Consider the following 23,479-nt stretch of genomic DNA (forward strand, 5'->3'; position numbering starts at 1 on the left):
CCTGCATGGATCTGCAGCAACCACAGGTCCAGGACACAGTGGTAAAAAGGTAGGTAGTGGAGGTAGTAGCATCAAGCACTATGCTTCATGTTTTTAAAAAAATGTTTTTTGCAAGCAAATGTTACTTTTTCCCATTAACAATACATGGGGGAGATATTATCTTCCAATTTGTTACCCTGTGCATTATACTGCCCTCTTTAAATAATGTTGATCACTGTCAGTTTTTAAACAATGATCAGGATGTTGTGTGTACAGCTTCAGCTGTAGGTGGGTGTCATAACAGCTGGCAGTCAGCTGTGTTGTGACAATCAGGGTAATGTCACAGAAATATGTCCAGCAGACTGAGATCTTCCATAAAGACGGATTGACGACAGCATTGCTTTCTTTACTGCAGATTGCCTCGATTTGCCCTTTGCTTTTTCTGCTGCTTCTGGTGGTTTTACAGATGTCAGCTGGCTGAGCCTCCAGTGTGATATAAATATACAGTCTGTCAAATTTAGGGAAGATGTGATTCAAAATATACACTTCAGCTGCATATTAGCTTGAAAGGATTTATTCTAAAGATTTGGCTGTATTGCTCTAAAACCTTGAAGAATAATTCTAGTTTATTAAAACTTGGGTCTTAATTTTCATAGTTTTGGTAATCATTTCTATTGATAATAGAAACATTACAATAATTAAAACAATAGGTGAGATTTGGCCAAGAAACGGGCAGTAAGATAATTGAATACAAAATTATGTACATCTAAAGCCAGTTTAGAAGGTCTGTAATCTGTGATGACACCTGTGGTCGTAATTTTATGTCTCCATTATTCTCACAAATTAGTTTGACAAATTAGGGATTTATTTAAAACCTGCATGTCATGTTTCACTATTAGATTTGTTTTTAATGATGTTGATATGTTCCCAGACCTCAAGAGTTAACTTTAGGACTTTAGTACAATAATATTATTGACAAGAGTGCCAGGCCAGGTTAAGTTGTAACGCATCAGATTGGACAGAGAGTTCATATCCTGAAGCTTCCATCCCTCCTGCTCCATTCAACCTATATGAGTCTATGCGACAAATGGACCTGCTGCACTGTTTTCAGCCTAACTCAAACTCCTCTATGACCAGTCCTTCTAATAATTAAAACAGATGAGAGAATATTAAAAGAATGAAGTGCACAGATCAGATAAAGCAGACAAAAATACCAGAGACCAGATGCTCAGTACACTCTGCCACTCAGTGTTCAGGCCTGTCCTCCTTCTCAGCCGCTCTCTCTTTCCTTTCATCATTACAATGCAAAATGGAGCCGACGATACAACACGAGCACACAACACAAGCTGGACATTAATACTGAAAAAGCTATGACCAACTAACAATCACTGTGGATATATCCTTTGTGCAGCTTCAGTATTTATCTGTCTCTTAATGGCACAAAAAGACAAAAAAATAAGAAGAAAGATGACATAATTGCTGAACTACAGAAGCCTTTTGTCATAATCCGCACAGTTTTCTAAGTCATTGGATAATTGCTACACACACTCACACAACCCAGACCTCTGAGACCCTTCCTTTGGCACCTGAGCCTCCCTATACAGGCTGCACAGTACAGTGAGCTTTCGTAGTAGTGCACTGGAGCACACAGAGGCCGAGGCTATAGCAGCAGCATCTGGACTGTGAAACGCTCACCACTCTTTCCACCCTATCCTTCCTTTCACAGCTGGGGCTTGACAAGCTAGAGGGGGCCCATGACAGTCATGAAGCACGGACGACAAATGATGACAATACCCTTATGTTGTCAGGGTCGCTCTGAAGCAAAAGGCCTGCGGGGTGACATATGAGCAAGTGACAGTGGGAAGAAAGAAGGAGGAGAAAAAAAGAAAAGCTTTGTTTGAAATAAAGGAGAGGCAATGATTTTTATTTAAAAGGTTAATCCTCTCTCTTTAGCAGTAATAACAATCCAGAAATGTTGGCTGCCCGCATGGTGTTGCATTGGAAGATTACATTGCTTTAGCATCTTAGACATGAGTTAGAAAGTTTGTTTGCAAAGTAATCTAGGCCACAGGCAGTAGTATTTGTTGGCCGGCTCTGTGAGAACAGTGGGAGGAGGGAGGAGACAGGGCACACTGCTGCCAGCAGCAGAGAGCAGGATTATTGGAGTCTGGACAGGAAGATTTTTGGTGGCTGTCTAACCCTGATTTACATTTGTGACTTTAGCTGTATTGTAGTTTTCTGTTTCTGGGAGATGATGAGTTTAGATTGTCTTGTCTTATTTGTCTAAGTTTCCCCAGAACTCAAAATCTATGTGCTATTCAGCTTATTCAGCAACTGGAGGTGACCATAAACCTGAAATGGCCACAAAAAGCCAACTTGGTCTGCTTTCAGTTCATGTCATCCCTGTGAAATATCACATGGGCTGAAGCTATATCAGGGCTGATACCTCAGGTGTGTTCCATTTGTGGTTAGTCATTGTATGTGTGTGTGGTGAACTGTATGACTAACCTCATTAATGCATGACCGCACGCTGTTGAATAACTACATGGTGGAATGGGCAAATAGCGTTTGGGGGTTTAAGGTTTAGGCAGAGATGGTCAGAGACGTGGGGGATGGCAGAGGGAGCAGAGAGCAGCACGCTGGATTAACTGTTCTGAAGGACAGGCTGGGGACATTATATATAATGTCCCATACTGCAATATTAATACAGCATGATAATGGTGAAGCATAACAGAAGGAGAGGGAATGGAGCTGCCAGGAATGTAGAAATATCAGTATTTATTAGGGAGCTGCAAACATATGTCCCAGTTCTGCAGAAGCACAGAATATAAATGAGATTTAGTGATTAGGCTCGGGACAAACAAGCTGGCATTAATATTATTACATCTGTTAATATTCATTTCCTATTCTTGTTTGTATTCCTAATCTATTTTGCATTTTGGTGTCCTGGGGTGGATGTCCTGCAAAGTATTTGAGTATTATTTATGGAATATTTATTATATTTACCCCACTTGCTTTAATGCAAGCATCTCTTCTTACACGAGCTCCAATGACACACACACACACACACACACACACACACACACACACACACACACACACACACACACACACACACACACACACACACACACACACACACACACACACACACACACACACACACACACACACACACACACACACACACACACACACACACACACACACACACACACACACACACACACACACACACACACACACACACACACACACACACACACACACACACACACACACACACACACACACACACACACACACACACACACACACACACACACACACACACCAAAAAATTGATAAAGGGATGTCTGTACTTTGCTTTGCTTGCATGTCAGTGTATTTCAATAAAGGGACAAGGGATTCTCCAGACTTCTCGATGATGTGAAAAATGCACTGTTACAGTCAGTGAGGTAAGACCTGAGAAACTGGAAACTACTCGAACTTCACACAGACGGAGTACTTTCTGTGGCTTATTCTCATTAGAAGAGCAACAGAGCTGCAGCCGGAGTAGATGCTGATCAGAGTGATGTCGTTAAAAGGAGAGAGTTGGAGGTAAGAGTAATCTATAGGCATGAATGAATTCAAACAATCCCACACACTACGGTCTCCCCCACTGTCCTCCATTCTCTCCACCAGCTATCTAAGCACACAGTTAATGTTAGTGTAGCTCCACAGCACTGTATTGAACTGCCCGCAATAAACAGTAATCAGCTCAAATCATATGTGTGCACTACATCAACAGATAGATTAAAACATTGACTGATGGAGACAGCACCTCTGGCTAAAATCAATACCTGCCTACATACACAGTTGGTATGCAGCTAATAACAAAAAATGCTGCATTGATTGCAACGCAGAGGTGCAGCCATTGAGGCACAGATAAAAGGCTGCAGCAAATAATAGAGCAAATGATTATCTCTAAATGTGTGTGGGTGGGAGTGTGTTTCGGGGGGCGGGGGGGGATTGGGGTTGGTTGTTCGTACTCACCCGTAAGTGGTGTTGCTGGCCCTCTTACTCGCTGCCCTGGGGCGGCTGGACTTCAAGTCTCCACTCATGCTCATGTCTGCATGGGAGAGCAACCAATTAACTTCATACTGATAGAGTAAAGAGCACAGCATGAGAAGAACTTTCAGATGATTAACTTGCATGCAATATTGTCTGGTTGTGTTCATCCTGCTTTAATCTTTACTCTTATTATTTGATCATAATAGCCTTCTCTCCAGTCTGTTTTCACAGCACAGCTGAGTGTAGTACTTATTGCCATAATTTGACATGATAATGAATAAAGGGCCAGCTAAGACTGACAGAGGATGTTCTTCATGTCCATCTTCCTTCACACCCATGTTGATAGCTCCTGCCACTCCGAGCCAGCTGTTCACTTCCATATTTGCCTCCTGTCTGTGAGTGTACAACAGAAACCGGGTGCAGCTTTAGTGACGTGCCCCCCCCTTCCCTCACGATCCTGCAAATACCTCCATACACATGTTCCAATGATCCAATTAACCGTGAGCCAATCTTTATTACAGTAGATGCCAACAGCTCACTGCTCGTGCTTCATATTGATTTACCAAAACTGAGAATAAAAGAGAGAAAAAGGAGGAGAGGAGAGCAGAAGAGAAGAGAGGACAGAAGGCCAGTCTGACATGGACAGATGGGTGGTGAATGGAGTGTGACCAGGCCAGCTGCACATACACTCACACAGCTTGACTGTCAAATGACTGGAAGCTACAATTAATTAAGTATGGGTTTAAATGTGTGAAAAAAAATTAGACGCGTGTATGTGCCTTTACCTCCCACAGCAGAGATCATTTTCTGACAGTTTATAGTCAGACAGTGACCTACTGGATGACTTCTCTGCAGCCAACAGTGTCTCTGCTGGTGAGGAACTGGCCCCTGCTGCTGACATCTAACCTGCCTGAACTATACATGCATGCACACCTGCATGCAGATGGAAAACTAGTACTGTGTAAAAGAATTCCATCAAATATTATGACATGTTTTAAAAACCGAAGCGCTGATCATTGAAGGAATATTACTGGTACTTGCAGAAAATATGTGAACACATTTAACTTTTAGAATATGATGAATATAATTTTTTTAGCTTGATGGCCAATCGTGGTTAAGGTAACATTGGTAAAACAACAAAATAAAATAACTTGTATGACAGCCTACAGACCAAAAAATGAATCTAATTACATTCATGATGAGATTAATAAAATCAGATGCAATGTGATCTTCATTCGTTTTAGCTATATATTCCTCCACTAAGATAAAAAAAGATTTATGTTTCATGAGAAGGACAATATGTACTCAACAGACCACTTAAAAAACATACTGGACTGTTTTTCATTTACACAAAATGGGTCTGTAGTCACGTGTCAGATGGAAATAAAACTGCATTTTATGGCGTGTTTGCTGAGCAACATGACGACTGTGTGATTGACTGCATGATGAAGCCATTACACAGGAAGAGAGGGGAGGATGCTGATGAGCACAGTTGTCTCGCTCTACAGGAGCAAAACCTCAGGAGATAATCAGACTGCTATTTGGTAAAAAATAAATCGTATACGCTGCAATTAGTCTCTCCAGTACAGACTTCACATACACCCATGCACAAGTGAAAAAAACATAGATGGACGTATTTTTCTCATTAAATAAATGAATGGTAGCAATATTAGGCAATGAGCGTCACATGTGCTCTCAACTCTACTTAAACACAGAGCCTTTATAAATACCACTTAAAGTAGATGTCCTCTGTGATAACCCACATTATGCTTAGTAATTGTGTTGACTGCAGTGATAATGATGACTGATGTAAAGTGATAAAGTAATACATTTTGCCCATACTGTTATAAATGTGATTGTGTTTTTTTTTCTCGTGTGCCTTTTTAATTTAAAAAAAACAAAACTTTTTTAAGTAAAGTAAAACAACATGAGTCAATGAGATTTGAATCTAATTAAAACATTTTAAGGGAATAAATATACATCTGTGTGTGTATTAAAACAGCTCAGGATTTGTACCCTTTGATGCACCATTGTTTCACCATGGTTGTCTATAAAACTGTCTATAAAGTGAAATTCATAATGAATATGAAGTCATGAACAGTATTATGGGGCAATGTTGACTTTTGAAAGATTATTTTGCCATCTCAGTGGTCTATTATCCTCTTTATTAAAATAGATGATTTAAAACAGTATTAAAACAGTTGTTTTACATTGTATTTTATATGACAAAGTGCCCTGTTTGGTGATCATAGGCAGCATGTCATGAAAGCATGATGAGTTACCACATGATTCTTACTATATGTCAGCTGAATCACATAAGCCAAACACACTCTTGCAGATAGATCATACAGACAACAACAACTATTTAACATGTTTGTGAAAAAGGAGTAAAGGGCACCAGAGGACACGTCAAGGCCACACACGATCAGTCGTAATGAGTTATAAAGCCTTGCACGGTCTACAGTCTGTCACTGTGCTTTGTATCAGCGGATGTCAGGTCAAGTGCAAGACTGTCGCTTCACACTGAGCCAGAGTGAGAGCCGGCTTTATCACCCTACCTGGAAACAAAATTACACAGCAGCAGCGGGGAAAAGCTTTTGCTTATTTTGACATTCAGACAGCATCCACCCTGCTGAAGTGTCCTTGAGCAGAATACGGAATCTCCACCCGTGATTTGACCTCCTTGCATACACTAAAAAGAGTGTTTTCCTACCAGGGTCAATCAAGTATCCTATTGTTTATATTACCACCGAAATTTAAGCTTCAGTCCATTTTTTTTTTTATGATTGCAACTTTAAAATTCAAAAATGAGACAAGTAGTCATTAGCTGTGCAGAAATACATGATTTTGGGGAATTTGTGCACAGAATGCACTTTATGTTAGGGCTGGGCGATATGGACAAAATCAAATATCACAATATTTTAGACCAAATACCTCGATATCGATATTGCAACAATATTGTAGAGATGGCTGTTGATGCTTTAACATAGTACTTACACTATGATATTTTTGATAAATAACCATCAGTAATGTGGATATAATGACTAAGTGGGTAAAAGGTACATAACAGAACAGCTTAAACAGTTTGCTAAGTTCAGAAAATTATATACTTTACAGTAATGCAGCATTTAAAACCAGGAAAAGACAACTCTGATGACATATCGTGATATTACGATATCCAAAATCTAAGACGATATCTTTTCTCAAATCACGATATCGATATTATATCAATATATTGCCCAGCCCTACTTTATGTTCACAGACTTTTTGGTAAACAGCTGCTACTACTCCCCCAATGAATTCTTGCAGTGGAGGAATGGCCACTAAAATCCACCTAGACACACACACACACACACACACACACACACACACACACACACACACACACACACACACACACACACACACACACACACACACACACACACACACACACACACACACACACACACACACACACACACACTTTGAAGTCATTGATGTGTGGGAGATGGAATAATAATGTGATCAGATAACATCATCACTAAATTTTCTGTCTTCTGTATTCATTAAAATGTTCTATCTTCTTGATTCTTTAATTATTCATGCAACGGGTTGAACCGCATCCTTACATTTTTCATGTCATTTTCAATTAAGGCCTAAATCAAACAACTAATTTCAAAACAGAACACAAAATAGCTTTAATTAAATGCCTGAGCTGATGAGTGACTCAAACATTTTTTTCAGAGGAAAAAGTAATGTTTTGTAATCCTCCTCACATATCTTTATTTTCTCTGCCTGAAAGCAAAGCAATTATGACTGAATGCCTTTGCAACAATCATTTAACTGAGGACAACTGAGACTGCAAAATAGATTTCACTTTAACTGCTTTTGGCAGATTGTTCCTTCTCATTTATTACTTTCACTTTTTGATCCAATTCATAATGATATTGTTAAAAGCTACCTTTTTTAATCTTAGCTCAGTGAAAAGTTAAGATGTTATGCTAATTGGTTTCAAGCAGCAAGATTAAGTAAGAAAATGTTTGCCTTGATTGTGTAAAATAAATTTCTTCACTTCAGTTTGTTGATTTTTCCCCCCAATATAGTTAATGTCTTAAAATTCAAATTAATTAGGCATATTGTATAATATATAATATATGCTCTGTACACACTTTGTAACTGCTATGTATTTGGCATTTAAAACATTTTATAGATCAGCAAATCTTCCCGTGTTTCCACTTTAAAGTGTTCACAGCTTTTTAGTCCACTATGTTTATTAATTAAGCCGCAATCTGACCCCTTCATATAAAGTGAAATGTGGATGTAATAACACACACAATATGCATGCCTCTCGATGACAGGCCCCGCACTCTGTCATGCTGCATCTTCTCCATTTCCCGCACTGCAACTGACCTCAGGTCAGACCTAGAGTTAGTCTTCAACCATGAATGAAAGGGTTGAGTTTCCACTCTCAAGGCTAAATGCAGAATGATCATAGACATCACTGTCAACATAAAAGAGTGAAATATAACCCTAACAGAAACAAAGAGATGGTAGATACAGATAGATTGCATGTTGAGGGAGATGCTGCGGTGTACCAACGTTAAATGATCTGAACACCATGGCAGCGGAAAAAGAGGAAAATGGAAGCTTTTGTAGTTACATGACTACATATGATCCCAGTTATAGATCCTGAAAGGCCTCTTAACATCTACAGCACAGCAACTGGCACAGACATTGCACAAGACGAGTTTATTGAACTCTCCCGAAGCCTTTGCTTTCCTAATAGCCATGTAGCCTTGTGAGTTGAGTGTTGTTTCTGAAGAAGTTTGTAAGTTATGAGAGGCTTTGCCTGCTTATCTGGTAAATGCTCTGAATTTGAAAGAAATGCATTATTCATTCTTATGTTTTAGAAAAAAGAAAACTAACCCTAAACTGTTGAATCGCCAGAAAGCAGGACTACAAAGTAATTAACCCACTCATGAGCCATTATGTCCACAGAGTGTGCTGACCTTGCCAATGTGAGACACAAGTTGGGCTTGGATCATACCTCACACTATACCTGGTGTGTGGACATGAAGTTGCCTGAAACACCCCTCAATTCATCCCAATGTTTACGATCTTACAACAAATACTACAACATCTCTGTTTCCTCGGTCTCATTGTCAAACCACCATCTGATTGGATCAACGTGAATGTACGAGGTAAGCCAGGGAAAACACGCCATATGAGGCAAAAGTGAAAGGAAACATGGGCTTCATGAAGTAGTCCACAGTAAGACAAAAGCAAATAAATTATGATTCTCCTGTGAGAAGAGCTGGTAGAGAGAGAGGCTAAACATAGGAGGGGAGAACTAAGATTGTGAGAGACACAGTGGAAAATATTGTCTTTCAGAAAAAGACTGCTGCGTGCAAACATCCACTAACACACGCACGCACACACAAAGAGAAAGAGAGAGAGAGGGAGAAAGGGAGAGAGAGAGAGGAATGTATTCCGGTATACTCACATCTTGGGCTGAATAGGGTCATATCAGTCATACAAAGCAACCAGGCGACTGAGCTATGTGAGGCTAGCTGATGATATCTTTACGTCTCTCTCGTAACTCCTTTTTACGTCCTCGCTCTTGCTGCTTGCTGCGTATGTGTTCAGGGTCGCGTTTGGCTGACTGTTATGCTACTACTGAATCAGTGACAAACCAGCTACAGAAGCACCAATGGGATGTACCAAATGTTTTTCTTTGGCAGGGGTGGACAGGGGCGCAATGGACTGTTCCATTAGCGGGAGAACTGGCAGGGGGATTGGATGGGCGTGCAGGCTGGTTTCCCCTCATCAACAGGAGCTTGGCTAGAGCTCAGGGCTTACAAAATCCAGCCAGGCGGAAAGGAAGCTGCCGTTGTGTGTGTGTGTGTGTGTGTGTGTGTGTGTGTGTGTGTGTGTGTGTGTGTGTGTGTGTGTGTGTGTGTGTGTGTGTGTGTGTGTGTGTGTGTGTGTGTGTGTGTGTGTCTTAATACACATGTCAAAATGCAGAAACCTGAAGACACAGCTGTGTAGTTGTCTCACTTCACATTTATCCTATAAAAAAACAAAATGATACACTCACTCACAAGGAGGTTGGCAGCAAGAAAGAGACACAAAGTATCATTAATGCATTAATTAATGGTTATCTAAAGGAGAGGCATTCAGGGAAAATATATACACACAGGACCAGCACACACGTTGAAGAAAGGAGCACAAACTGCCTTGAGTTCAGTGTAATTATGTAAGACAGGAGGCAAAGGTTTTAATGACAAGTACAGCAATTGCTGTCTCACTGATGCTGTTGCTATTCATATTTGATGAATTTACAAGCAATTATAAGTTGGAGACGCTCAAACTCACAGTGGGTTAACTGCATGTAAACAGACTATAAAAGAAACAGACACCTTTATTACATCTCTAGTAATATAATTATTATTAAATGTTGTTTCCATCACTGGGATCTTGATTCTAATTAATCCCCCTGAATTAATGAATGAGTCTGAATCCGTATAACAGACTGTGCGTGCAGTCTAATCGTTGTTCCATTTTTGTTGTGTGGTAGTTGGAGAAAGAATTCACCTGAGGGTGTTTAATCTTTCTGGCTCCTGAGGAGAGGCTTTCATGTGGGTTTAATTAGCTTCTTTAACAACCAACACAGGGTAAGACTGGCTGTGAGTCAAACTTTAATCTTAGTCAATTCTGAAATGATTATTACATCTTTTCACACTACACTTAACCCAGTCACAATTGCATTATTAAACAGTTAACCCTTGGATAGCTGTGCTCTCAGTGGTGTGACAAGGAGCTAAATTAGCCCTGGGCTTGAGGTATAATAGTACAGACATATGTAATGTGACGTGTAATATTTCTGTTTCAATACAAAATACGAAGAGCTGTGTGATTTTAACATGGATAGGTTCATGCCTATTGCATACATGAACAACATACAGGGAAAATGATAGTAAAGAAGCTGACATGTGACCATTTCAAGACAGTTTAACATAGGTGCATATTGAGAAAAAATGCATTTGTACATGACTGAATAAGAAAATTACAAATTGCTCCTACTATTTGTAAAGGATGGTTCTGACTTATATGACCTTGCATCAGTTTGTCCTTCGACTACTCTGATTTTAGCTTGCTACTTTGTGTTGTCACTGCCTTGCTTGGGTCAGTGGATATACTCATATAGCCTCAGTTGTGTTAAAATGACAAAATACTTTTCAATCAGTGTGGACTCCAAACCACATGTAAACGGTGTTGACCAGCTTCATTCTGCACCATGTGTACCTGAAAGGGTTATACTGAGGATCGTGTCCTTATATTTCTGCCCATCAGCAGCCCTCTGTAATTCCATTTTAAGTGTGTTGCAAGCATTGACATCATCAACTGTCACGGACAAAGGTTCACAGTCCCAGATCAAAGAGATTAACCTACTGGCAGAGTGGGTGCCATGTGCCGTCCACACGCTCAACTTGGTGGGGCTCACATTCTGCACATTTCTGCAGATCAGTTTGGTAGTTTTGTTCAAACTCTCTTTAACTTCTCCATGTCCACGTCATGCTGACATGTTATCACTATGGGATTGCAGGTTAATGAAATGAACCACACTGAAACACTGAACACACTTTCAGATACAAGGTGAGCAGGGCACTAAGATGCCACCAAAGACCTGAGTTAGAGTTTCCATTAATCCAGCAATTACTGTGAAACATTGCTGATGATAAGCACCAGCCTCTAACTACACAGCAAGAGGCCAGAGTACTACACACAAATATGGATAAGTTGGAAATACTACTACAGGCAGTCAAACTTTACCCGTGTAATGCTGTATGTGGCAGGCTTACATGATCAATTTGGTTATTTTAAGATGGCAGCAAAGAAGATGTCTCCAACCATATGAGCAGACACGTGTGAGAAAACAAAACAGGCCGATGAATCCTCGGAACGAGGGTCAGCTGTCAGGCCGAAGCTAGTTTTCCACATCAGTGTTTGCTGTTGTAATTGACAAGCTGGTTACAGAGCTGGGCAGAAGAGAGAAGTCATGCTACAATATTCTGGAAAGCTTTGGCTTTTTAAACAGATGTCAGTCATTATCCCGGCAGGAGCTCCCCTCATCAGCATTGAGCCTCCCACACAAATACTGGACTTGGAGGACTTTGGAGATGGAGGACTTTGTGGCAGAAGTGATTCAATTTCAGGAGTTAAACAGGCATCAGCAGTTGAACATCTCAAACTCTTGAGGCAAACAAAATAGCAGACCAAGTTTTCTAATACGGATATAGCTTTTGCACATATAGTGGCCAACTTAACTGATAAATTAGCTTTGTCTTGACTTATTGTTGGCATATTTTCTTATTTTTGGGGGGTTTCATATTCTGTTTACTGATAAGGAAGGCATTTCATTTGCTATTTGTTGCTGTTCACTGACACGGGTGCTAAATTAATGTTGCTGTGGCATATTGTGAGGGAGGCATGCACTTGGAACTTGTTGCAAGTAAGTCAATTAAATGCACTTGACAGCTTAGTTAGAACTTAGAAACAACTTCACGGTACTTCACAAGAAAATGTATAAAGCTTTTCTCCATATTATGCGTAATGAAATTCTTTTGCAGTTTCATAGGGTGATTTGATTTGGGTTTTTTTTTTAACTGAACAGTGCCATTGCTATACAGGCAGTTCTTTGTGCAAGAACAGACACCAAACATAATTGTGCTCACTATTTAGAACTTTCTAGACTGTGGAAGAAAGAATCATCCTCTAACTTTATTGGTTTCTGGCTTTTGACTTCATCCAGTCTTTCCAAATCCAGGTGTATTTGAGTGCACTGTCAGCTATCAGATCTAATAAAAAGAGAAACAGCAGAGAAGCAGGGGGAGTGAGAGAGAGGTAGTGGAGCAGAACTTGGCTTGGTGCAGCCCAGCGGACCGACTCACCTAAACTGAAAGGGCTGAGGGGGAGGGCGGAAGCAAAGCACGTAAGGCAAGGCGAGAGAGAATTAGCCTGCAGACTCAGGAAATGGTTGGAATGAGTTTAAATGTAGAAGGAACAGACAGATTATAACAGAGAAAAATAATAAGGGGAAAAGAAAAGAAAAATTAGGTGTAAGAGAAAGAATTCAAAGAAAAATTGTGTTGATATACAGTCACCAAGTGGATAAGGTAGGCTTTAACATTTTGTACTTTTGGTGTATAAATTGAAAGAACACATGTTTGTGAATTTAAAGAAGTTGCACATATTATTGCTGGTCTGCTATTTGCCCAACAAACTATTGATTAACATTACTACTTCTTGCAAAAACTCCTGGTCCAAACTGTAAAGTGTTTCCTGGCATATGGAAACTAAAGCGATGTTAATATATCTACTGTATGCACTTATGTTGACGTTAGCCTACAGGTCCACAGAAGGAGGTTTGTTTTAGCTGACATACTCAAGCTGTGCTTAGCCAGCTGACAAATTGACCACATAGCAAAGGATAAAGGCTGTGGGCTATATACTGTTGAAGTCACACAGGGAGGCAGGCAGTCATATTCAGGTTTAGCAGTATTAGACTGAAACAGATTGTTAGTGAGTTGGCCTTCCAAAAAATGTGAGCATTGTTCCTGTATGGAAACTTAAGATTAGAAAAACTGGCTGCTGTGTGGTTGAATTTGTGTTTCCAGCACTTGACAAGTCACTATCAACTATCTTGATAATGAAGATCATTGCATGTTTGTGCTCATTCATACTGAAACCACTAACTGCTACTGCATTGAAATTGAGTTATTTAACCATTACTGTTCATATTCTGACTCATAATTACTCTCTACACCAATTGACATGAATAAATTCCCCATTAGTTATTAATACATGTTTGATTAATCCTAATGAAGCTGTCAGAGAGCAGAGTGTTTATCTATGGAAAAAAGACATTCACAACCACTATATTAAGGAGAATATCTGATAGAATATGATGATTTTTAGGGACAGAGCCAAAAGGCAAAGGCGAGGACTCCAGAGGAGTCCGGAATTTGTCTGGAGGCAAGGACCCTATTGCTATTGTATTTTTATTTTTTATATTTTTTTAACACAGGTCAAATTTGGACATTTGCATATATAAAGATGTGTATCAGCTGCACAGAAACATAACTATGATGCTTTTTTGGGGGGTATATTCAGTGTTACATTAGGAAAAATCCAACTTAAAGAAATGTGTATAGGGTGTTTTTACAGCTCTCAAATTTAAAAATGGGTCAGATTTGACCCTGAACAGTATGTAAGGGTTAAAGCCAAGTCACAGCTGAATTCTCATAAAGACTGAGATGCAAATCGGTTTCAGTGAAAAACCTGAAATGTGAGATTAAGAGCATGGATCTTAGAATTGGATTGTGACGCCCACAAATCACATGTGCACAAATTGTAATTAATTATTCCAAAGAAATGCCTCAACTAAAGCAAATTTTCAGCTTTACATTATTTATGGCAAGAAATACACACAAACAAGCTGCAAATTAGAGATAGAAGGGGGAAAGCTAAATGGTATCCAAATTGTAACGGAGCTCACTGTGTGTCGAAAATGTCACACTTTTTTTTTTTCATGACTTTAATCATAATTCTGAGGAGGAGAGGGAGGCCTCAAAGCAAGAAAATTGCTTAAAAGAAAATGCACTTCTCTACTTTTGATATGTTGTCACCTACAATAGTTATTTATTTCACTTTTGGTGACAGCTTTGGCCAAAATGACCAAAAAGGACGCTCATGGCTCTGCCCAGTGGTAATTTTAGGGGGTGGTCACCCCAGATCTGATAAAAATCTGTTGGTCAAGTTTATTAATGAGGTGGTACAAACGCGTGTCAATCAATAATGACAGCTAATCAGCTGATAGGGCCAGTAATGGTGGGGCTGAGGCAGTGAGGACTGACCTCCACTCAGCGGACCTTTGACCAGAAAAAAAGCAAGCTGAGCAAAAATTATGATATAAATAAAACTTCTGACAGCTACAGTATTTGAAATATGTTTTGCACAGGTAAGAAAAATATAATGAGCATGTTATGGTGAAAAAATAGGGTTCTCCCCCTCTTAATCCTTTAAGTGCTGTGGACATGAATTTGGGGTTGCATACAATGTGAATTTACTGAATGTACAAGCGGGGCTGGGATGTCTGTTGGAGGCATTAGCGTTTCATACTAGCCATTAGCATTAGCGATTAGCATGTATAATTCACAGTGTAATGTGTGTTAATAGGCAGCATTAACGGCCATATTGATACAATAAAGCCTGTGAAATGTTTAGTTTATGCACAGCCACCACAGCACTTTGTTTCAATTTGTTTAATAGCATTTTACTGTGTCAGGCATACAAGCAAACCAGCAAAGTTAAACCTGTGAGCCTGTAGATATCTGACCTGCAAGTGAGGTTTCTTGTAATTCCCAGACAGTAGGTTTTTCAGTAAACATAGTTGCTCAATATTGTTTCTGTACTGTGTAAAAAGCATTTGTAGCAGTCCATTGAGAACTTTAAAGCAGCATGTAAGCTAAAGTTGTTAAGTTAAGAGATAATGCAACAATGATATGAATAACATTTCTGACAACTGTTTTAAATATATTTTGCACAAGTAACCCATGAGGAAATGTGTTGCACTGGTTTGAACCCAGAGCTTCATTCTGAACCTGGAACATAACATATTTACTCAACTAAAGGGAAATTACACCTTTATTTTAATGCAGCATTATAAAATGTAAAAACAGCCTGTCCTTCACTACAAACAATACAATGGATGCTAACATTACTTTTAGAATTTAGTTATGACTACTCTGTGCTTAGGTTGAAAATGTGATGCACTGAACATCTGTATTTAAACAATTTGATCACCTGCCATTCATCAAGGTTTGCTATGCGATGGCCAGCCCATACTAGCTCTCTGTCACACCGTGGCAACGTCAGTCAAAATGTCCTAGATATGCCACTGACTCTGCCTCATCAATAACTTAGAAATGCATCAACAAATGATACTTACACACCATTATATGCATGATATGAATTCCTGTACATATACAGCATTTGCCTTCACATACAGCACATATATGGACAGTTATTAATGTTATTCTGCTATACACACATGTATAGCAGAATAGCATTAATAACTGAAATGACAGCCATAAAACATGTTTCTTCTACCTGCCTCATCATCAACACTATTAGCCTCTGGGTCTACTGGTGACCTACTTGTTTGCAAATGAAGCACATCTTTCTGTTTGGCACATTAACCTACATGCTGCTTTTCTGGACTGTACAGTATTTCTTTTTTTCTTTTTTTTTGCCATCTTTCCATTTTGTTTAAAAAAAGCGAACAAAAGCTATACATCTTATCTTCATTTTGCTCTTTCTGTATAAAATGTACAAAACGTATGTCATTAGATGAGCAAACGCATAAAGGGCATTTATGTGTGATAGATGTGTGTCAGTAGCCATTTTACACACAGAAGAAACCTTTAGAGGTTGGTTCTCGTTCTTAGTCAAGTTGGTCAGTTTATGAAAATGCACATGGTCAACACGTCCCACACACACACATCCTCTTCCCCTGATTAGCTACTCTGAGTGTTCACACCCAGACAGACCGACCAGCGCACCAAACCCAATGAAAATCAGTGTTCACCGAGGTATTACTGTATCTTGACATGATAATCTTCTTTTTAAATGCACCACTGCACTTTTTTCCCCCACCACTACAGACACTCAGCTCATACATTATCATTGAGTGCTTTTTCTCTTTCCTTCCCCTTCTCTCTGTGTCACACCCACCAACCACCCCCCCTCACACCGTTCTCTCCCCCATCACTCTCTAGCTGGAGTGCCTCAGTGTGAAAAGCTCATTATGATCTGCTACTGGACCTGCAAACTCAATTGGACAGACAGCTAGAGTCCAGGCCTGAGCCAGTGTGTCTGGATTGTGTTTTTGTGTGAGTGTGCTTGCACATGCATACCTGTATGTGTGATCAGTGGTGAATGAATCAGGAAGGGCTCCATCAGTGTGACAGTACCCAGGTGGCGAGATTTCTCCCTTTTTTGAGCATTAGGTAACTGTGGCAGCAGTGTGAGCTGGTCAGACTGATGATAAAAGGCCTGCGGCCAACTATCCATTTCACATGGCTTTAACTGGCACCTCATTCACTTTGCTTTGCTGCTGGCCCTCAGCAATTACACTTAACACATTCTCCTGCTCAATAAAAAACAGGACCACTGTGTCTTTTTTCATGTAGAATTCAGGTAGATATACTTTAACATGGGTACCGGTGATTTTGTTTCCAGCTTTATGTAGATTTAAAATGTTGGAATCTGTGGAGAACAATCTACATCTAATGTTTTTGCTGCTTTGACTGAACAATGTGGGCTAGTGTACAGTGTTGTAAAACATGTGATTAGACTGTCTTTGTGGTTTGGACTTAGATGTGAGATGACAGTGTCCTCTGTCCAGTTTGATCTCAGTTTTGGATGAAGCTCTCTATCCCATGAGCATCTCTCGAATACAGAACACACACACACACACACACACACACACACACACACACACACACACACACACACACACACACACACACACACACACACACACACACACACACACACACACTCAACACACACACACACACACACACACAACCACACACAAACACACACACACACACACATACACTGTTTCCAAACTTGTGATGTATTGAACAAAGAAAACTGGCTGAGCTAGGAGCATAGCAGGTTCCTCAGAGGATAAGCCAACATATGCTGGCCAGTCTCTGATAAATGATTAGAAGAAGGATTCAATTAGCTCTGAGATAGTGAGTGTAAAACTCAGTTAATTTCGCATTAACGCCTTTTTCCTCGACTCTTGCAAGCAGCGTCAGTGGGACAGACACAATGGAGAGCGTGGCCGAACTGAGTAGCATGCTCAAACAGCCCATTTATCATCTTCCACAGCCCTATCTATCTGCGTCAGGGATAGCCTTGTTCACTCGAACTGCCCAGCTGTGACGAAAAAAACCTCACAAAACCCTTAACTAGCCAGACGTTTCTTCATCAGTCAGAGAGTCTAACAGAAACTAGGACAGAAAGGCGCACATGAAAACACAAAAAACCAAAACATGAAAATGAGTCTCGATAAAAAGATTTGATGACACAGTTTTAGGATATTTGCCTCAATGTATGTTGAATTTTTATTATCATCTCTCTATACACAGAGAATTAAGATATTTGTGTAACAGTTGACCAAGCTGTACACACAGAATAACATTTCACTTTTAATAGCGCACTTAATTTCTGCAGAACATAGATGACATGAATATGATTTTTTTAATTGTATATACCAGTACAGTACATCAACTCTTGAGTCTTAACAGAACTGAATAACCCATTATCACATTGCAAAAGTACATTTTATGATGACTACTGCTTAGACCTGAAAATATCAGCTGTTGTGGATAATTTAGCCAATTTCAGGTGATTGTAAGGACAGGAATTTACAAATATCTAAGATACAACATATATTTAAAGGGGACATATCATGCTTTTCGAGATTTTCTGTTTACTGTTTACTTCTGTTTTTATCTCTGCTTCCTCCTTGTGACAATGTCATACTGTTTGTGCATATCCACAAACAGCTGTCCATTTTATAGCTTTTGTTGCCAACGTTTTGAAAACATTAAAGTAAAAACATTTACTTAAACTAGTTCAAGCAAGTGTACAACAACAACACACATGTAAACCCAGAAGCGAATTCACACATAGACACACTGATTATTTTTCTAATGGAATAATATGTTAATATAACTTATGATTAGTAGTATCATAAGTTATGTAGTAGTTTCGCCATAACATAAATATAATTAAACTATCAATAAATCTGGTTATTTGTTTATTTGTTTATTTGTTTATTTGTTTATTTGTTTATTTAGTTATTTACCCCCATCCCCCAACCTGAAAAACCTCTTTTGTTTTGAAACTTAAATGTTGGCAGGTATGATAAAGCTCTGTAAATCTGAGTGTAACAGCAGACTTTTGTGATAGGTGTATTACACTTACTCAACACAGACACACACACAAAGTGATTTCCTGGAGGATTACATTTTGTCCCATCATAAGCATGAATCATTATGCTCTGGTTTCCTGCAAGTCGTATGTATGCAGCATTAGTCTTTTTTTGTCTCACAGAATCTGATAGGAACCAGCAGACGTGTACTATGACACTTCGATCCTCATGAAAAAGGTGCTTCACATGTTTCCCGCTGCCCTCTTTGATTTTTCATTCCTAGTACCTTTAACAGCCATTTCTTTATCACATATAAAAGCACCATATTGATTTTTTCTTTACTCTGCTAAATCTATATTGGTACCAGAAAGGAAAACAATATGTTAAGTACTGTGTATTCAAAGGGACTGGATTTATATTTTCCAACAAATTAATTTGACAAATAATAAGATTATATACCTTAAATCAATATCACAGTAGACACTGAATTAATTGTAATAAATGCTATTCAGCATGACTGGTTAAGCTCTTATGCATTCATGATAGGCTGATCTTCTATCTCTTTTTTTAAAACTACCAACCACAGGTTTTAACAGTATCATTCTCTTTTCAAATGGAGGATGTTACATTAATGGCTGTTGTAGCTTCTGCAACACTTGGATCATCATCGCCTTAGTTGTGTCACAAGTATGTTAATGTTTTTATCTGATCTCTTCAGGCAGATAATTCCAAAAGACCAGAGGCTCGACAAGCAAAGGCGTAGTCGACTTTAGCCTTAATTTAAGAAGATTCAAAGAGAAAATATTTGAGGATCTCTGGCAGCACACTGGCTCATGGGACTATAATGTAATGAAAAATCTGACCAGCTGTGCCAATTATATCCTAAAATCAGTTCTAATATTAACAGTTGGCAGTGAAGAAGAGCAATGATTGAAATTGCTAATCTAAATGCTTACTGTTTTTTTACTGATAAATATGTTCTGGTTGTATCCTTATTTTTACAAATCCTCTTGTGCGTTTTCAGTTGGGGTTTTTTGTAAATACAAGTGTTGCAAGTGGAATAGTCGGAGGTGCAAAATCAGACAGGTATATTTGGAACACATTACTGTTGAGTTCATTGTTGTTGCTTTATGATGTTTTTTATATATACAGTATATATATATATATATATATATATATATATATATATATATATATATATATATATATATATATATATATATATATATATATTGATGTTAGAATATTGGTTTTTGTTTTAGATAAAGGCAGAAATCCGAATCCATTTATTTTAAATTCTGGATACATTTTAAATCAATATAGGAGCTATAGTAGTTGCAGTACAAATATAATGTTTTGTTCCTTACCACAACACTAATATGTTGTTTGCTCGTGACGTGAGCATTGCATTTTAATATATCCAACTGAGAACATTCTTTAGTAGGAAAAAAAGGTGAAGCTGTTTAACCACAAGCTTGACTGTATTTTTTAGTTAAATTATCCAGGACTGTTTTTGTTTTGAATAAGGTCAGACTGGAGTTCAGTAATATTAAGGTCAGATACTTCAAAATGCTAATTATAAGCGTGGACAACTCTTCCAGAGCCAGCAGCTGCTCCCTTGTCTCTTTCTATTGGGCAACAAGTGCCTTGTTTGGCCTCCACTTTGTGAACAGATTTCCTCATCCAGACTTTATACTGTGTCCCCATCACAAACACATTTTTAATTATCTCTCTCATATCTGCTGTCCTCAGACACCCCCTTGGTCAGCCTGTCTGGCCTTAATCCTGCATTTACAAACATTGCTCTGAATTGCTCTGCATTTGCATGAACTTGATGCATATAATGTTGACCCCACTAGAAAACCAAAATACCACTTAAGCACTGTGCAGCTGCACAATGTACACTGTTTCTGAGCACAAATAGGTCAACGCAGAGCAGTAACATTAGGCATGATCCCAAAACATTTTCTTCTGACCTGAAAGTGAAACTGATGGGTAATCATTCACAACAAAGGGAGGTGTATCATTTGACCATTAGTAAAGTAACAATAATATTCAGTTATTATCAAGCTAAATTTCAGCTGTAGGCCAGAGAAAATCGTTATGAATTTCTTTAATCTTAAACTGCTGAAATAGGCATTAAGTCATCTGTCTGTGCCTCTTCATAGCACAAGTAGAAATGAGCACAATGCCCTGCAGCTGCAATCAGTTATTTGTGTTTTATTTGACAATTGGAGAAGGGGATCTTTAACAAACCAAGAAAACAATTCTGCCATTTTCACACTCAGTTAATAGTCCCGTCAAGAGCCCAAATGTCCATACTTTATATGGCCCTCTCTGTACGACAGGATCTTATATGTGTCTCAGGTAATGGGCTCAGATCACTGAGTCTGTCTTCAAGGCTTGTTAAGAGGAAAAATGCTATCAGTGCTGGTTGGGTTAGTTTAGAAAGGCAATAATGACAAAAAAAGCTGTTCTTTTTTTCTCTTTTTGGTAGTTGTTGTTTATTCTTGTGAGCGTTCTGCTTTGTGTCAGGCCTGTAGCAACCTCTGTGACAACACAGAGTTGTAGCTCACTGTTTCTTGCCTTGTTATTATCATCTAACCACTCAGCCACTGACCAAAAGCTCCATGTCTCTCACAGAAAATTGTAGCAGATTATCCTCACTCCCCGCATCAGTCCTCTTCATCCTTGGTACCACTTCTCATCTGCTCGCTCCTTCTCCATTCAGAAAATGATACACTTCCCCACTCTGTCAGACTGCATCACTCTTTGAAGTTAATGAGTCAAAACTATCAGTCGTTTCGCTTTTAATTAGAAAACGGAAAGAATGATTACATTTTTAATTGAAGCTGCCATTTTCAATTAAGATATGACATCCTTGAGAAGCCCTCCTCCCTCTTAACTCTTTATTTATTCATTTATCAGCAGCCTTCTCAAGATGTTCCACTCGTCTGCCTTCTGGTCCCTTTTGCTCTTCCTCTCCTCTCCTCTCACTGTTACTGGTCTTTCTCATCAGTGAATAAAGACAAATTAAAGGCTTTTCTGTTGAGCACTCCTATTGCTTTACTCAGATTGTCTTTAATGTGTAGTTTTACTGACATCTGACAATCATCTGGTCAATTCTCCTCATATTCCCAACTCTTATCTCCTGTTATATATTTCTCCTTTTAGATATTTTTCCTCTTGATATTTTTATTGGTGTTTCCCCAATCTGTGTATGGACTGGCTCAGGCCAGTTTGACCGGTTCCCCTCCCGCAGCCAGTTCGAGGAACAACGGAGCCCATAACGAGATCGAATCCCGCTTGGAACTCCCGAAACTCTCTAGCTGAAAATCCCGAACAACGGAAAAGCTGACGGTTCACCTTCATCAAGGAGGCTGAGTAACCCATCTCTCATTTTAATTGGGCTGGTGTTAAACTGTGAGCGTAACTGAGTTAAGCTTAAAGTATTCCTTACCTTTAATCCCCTTTTAATATCATTACCACAGGACCTAAAACTTCCGTTTGATTCCACCATTCATCATCATCTTTCATTCATTAGAACCATATATTCATTTGTTTATTACCTTTGTTTTGTCCATTATTCACAATTTGCTTTTATTGTATGTTTATCACTGTTAGTTAATAAAACCCTTATAATCCTAGTCGATCGTGTGTGTATTGATTTGGAGTGAATATCAAGACGGTCCCTGACGCCGAAGAATTCATAACTTTAGATGTATTGATTTATTAAATATTATGATAAATATTTAATTGGGTAATCAAACAAATAACCAATTAAATATTTCTGGAAAGTTTCCGGTGGTGCCCCTGATTAGATTACGAGAGCAATTTTAATATAATAATCCATAATTCAACACACAGAAAATGCATGATATAGTATTTGTGTGTAACAGTATATTTTGGCAAACCTTGTCACAATTATTCAACCCCTATATAATATTGTTGTTTTTAAAGCCTTCTGCTAGTTTTGATGGCCTAAAGTGGAGTTGAAACATAATTAAGCCTTTGGGAACTCTATAACGATCCTTAATTATGGAGGTTTTTTCCTAAACCTAAAGTGCTTCAGTGGCAACTATAAGACGAGCACTGAATAAACAAGGACTTCATGGCCAGACTCCAAGACTCACTCTTGACTACAAGGAACATCAAAAGTCAACTAGAATACGGCAGGAGGAATTTGGATAGGACTGCAGTTTTGGGAGACCGTTCTATGGACTAATGAAACTAAGTGTTTGGACATATGGACCAGCAGTATGTTTGGTCTGCAAAAGGCCAAGATTTTGACAAGAAGAATACCATCCCCAAGGTCAAGCATGGATGTGGGACATTGATGAAGTGGGGCTGTTTTTCTGCGGCAGGAACTGGCCAACTTGACCGTGTGCCTTCCCAGAAATACCAGGCTGTTTTGAAGACAAATGTGATGCCTTTTGTTGAGAAACTGAACCT

At 39.0% G+C, this 23,479-nt stretch overlaps 1 protein-coding gene across 1 annotated transcript in view; it reads right to left on the reverse strand.

The window, feature by feature from the left end:
* The window catches only part of LOC133990010 (C-type lectin domain family 18 member A-like), an 80,714-nt gene that overhangs the window by 35,183 nt on the left and 22,052 nt on the right, over positions 1–23,479 (reverse strand). The window contains exon 12 of the mRNA XM_062428224.1: positions 4,015–4,090. Coding sequence (XP_062284208.1) covers positions 4,015–4,090 — 76 coding nt within the window. The remainder of the gene's footprint in view (positions 1–4,014; positions 4,091–23,479) is intronic.

This window comes from Scomber scombrus, chromosome 1, assembly GCF_963691925.1.
Source record: "Scomber scombrus chromosome 1, fScoSco1.1, whole genome shotgun sequence".
In the NCBI taxonomy this organism is placed as follows: Eukaryota; Metazoa; Chordata; class Actinopteri; order Scombriformes; family Scombridae; genus Scomber; species Scomber scombrus.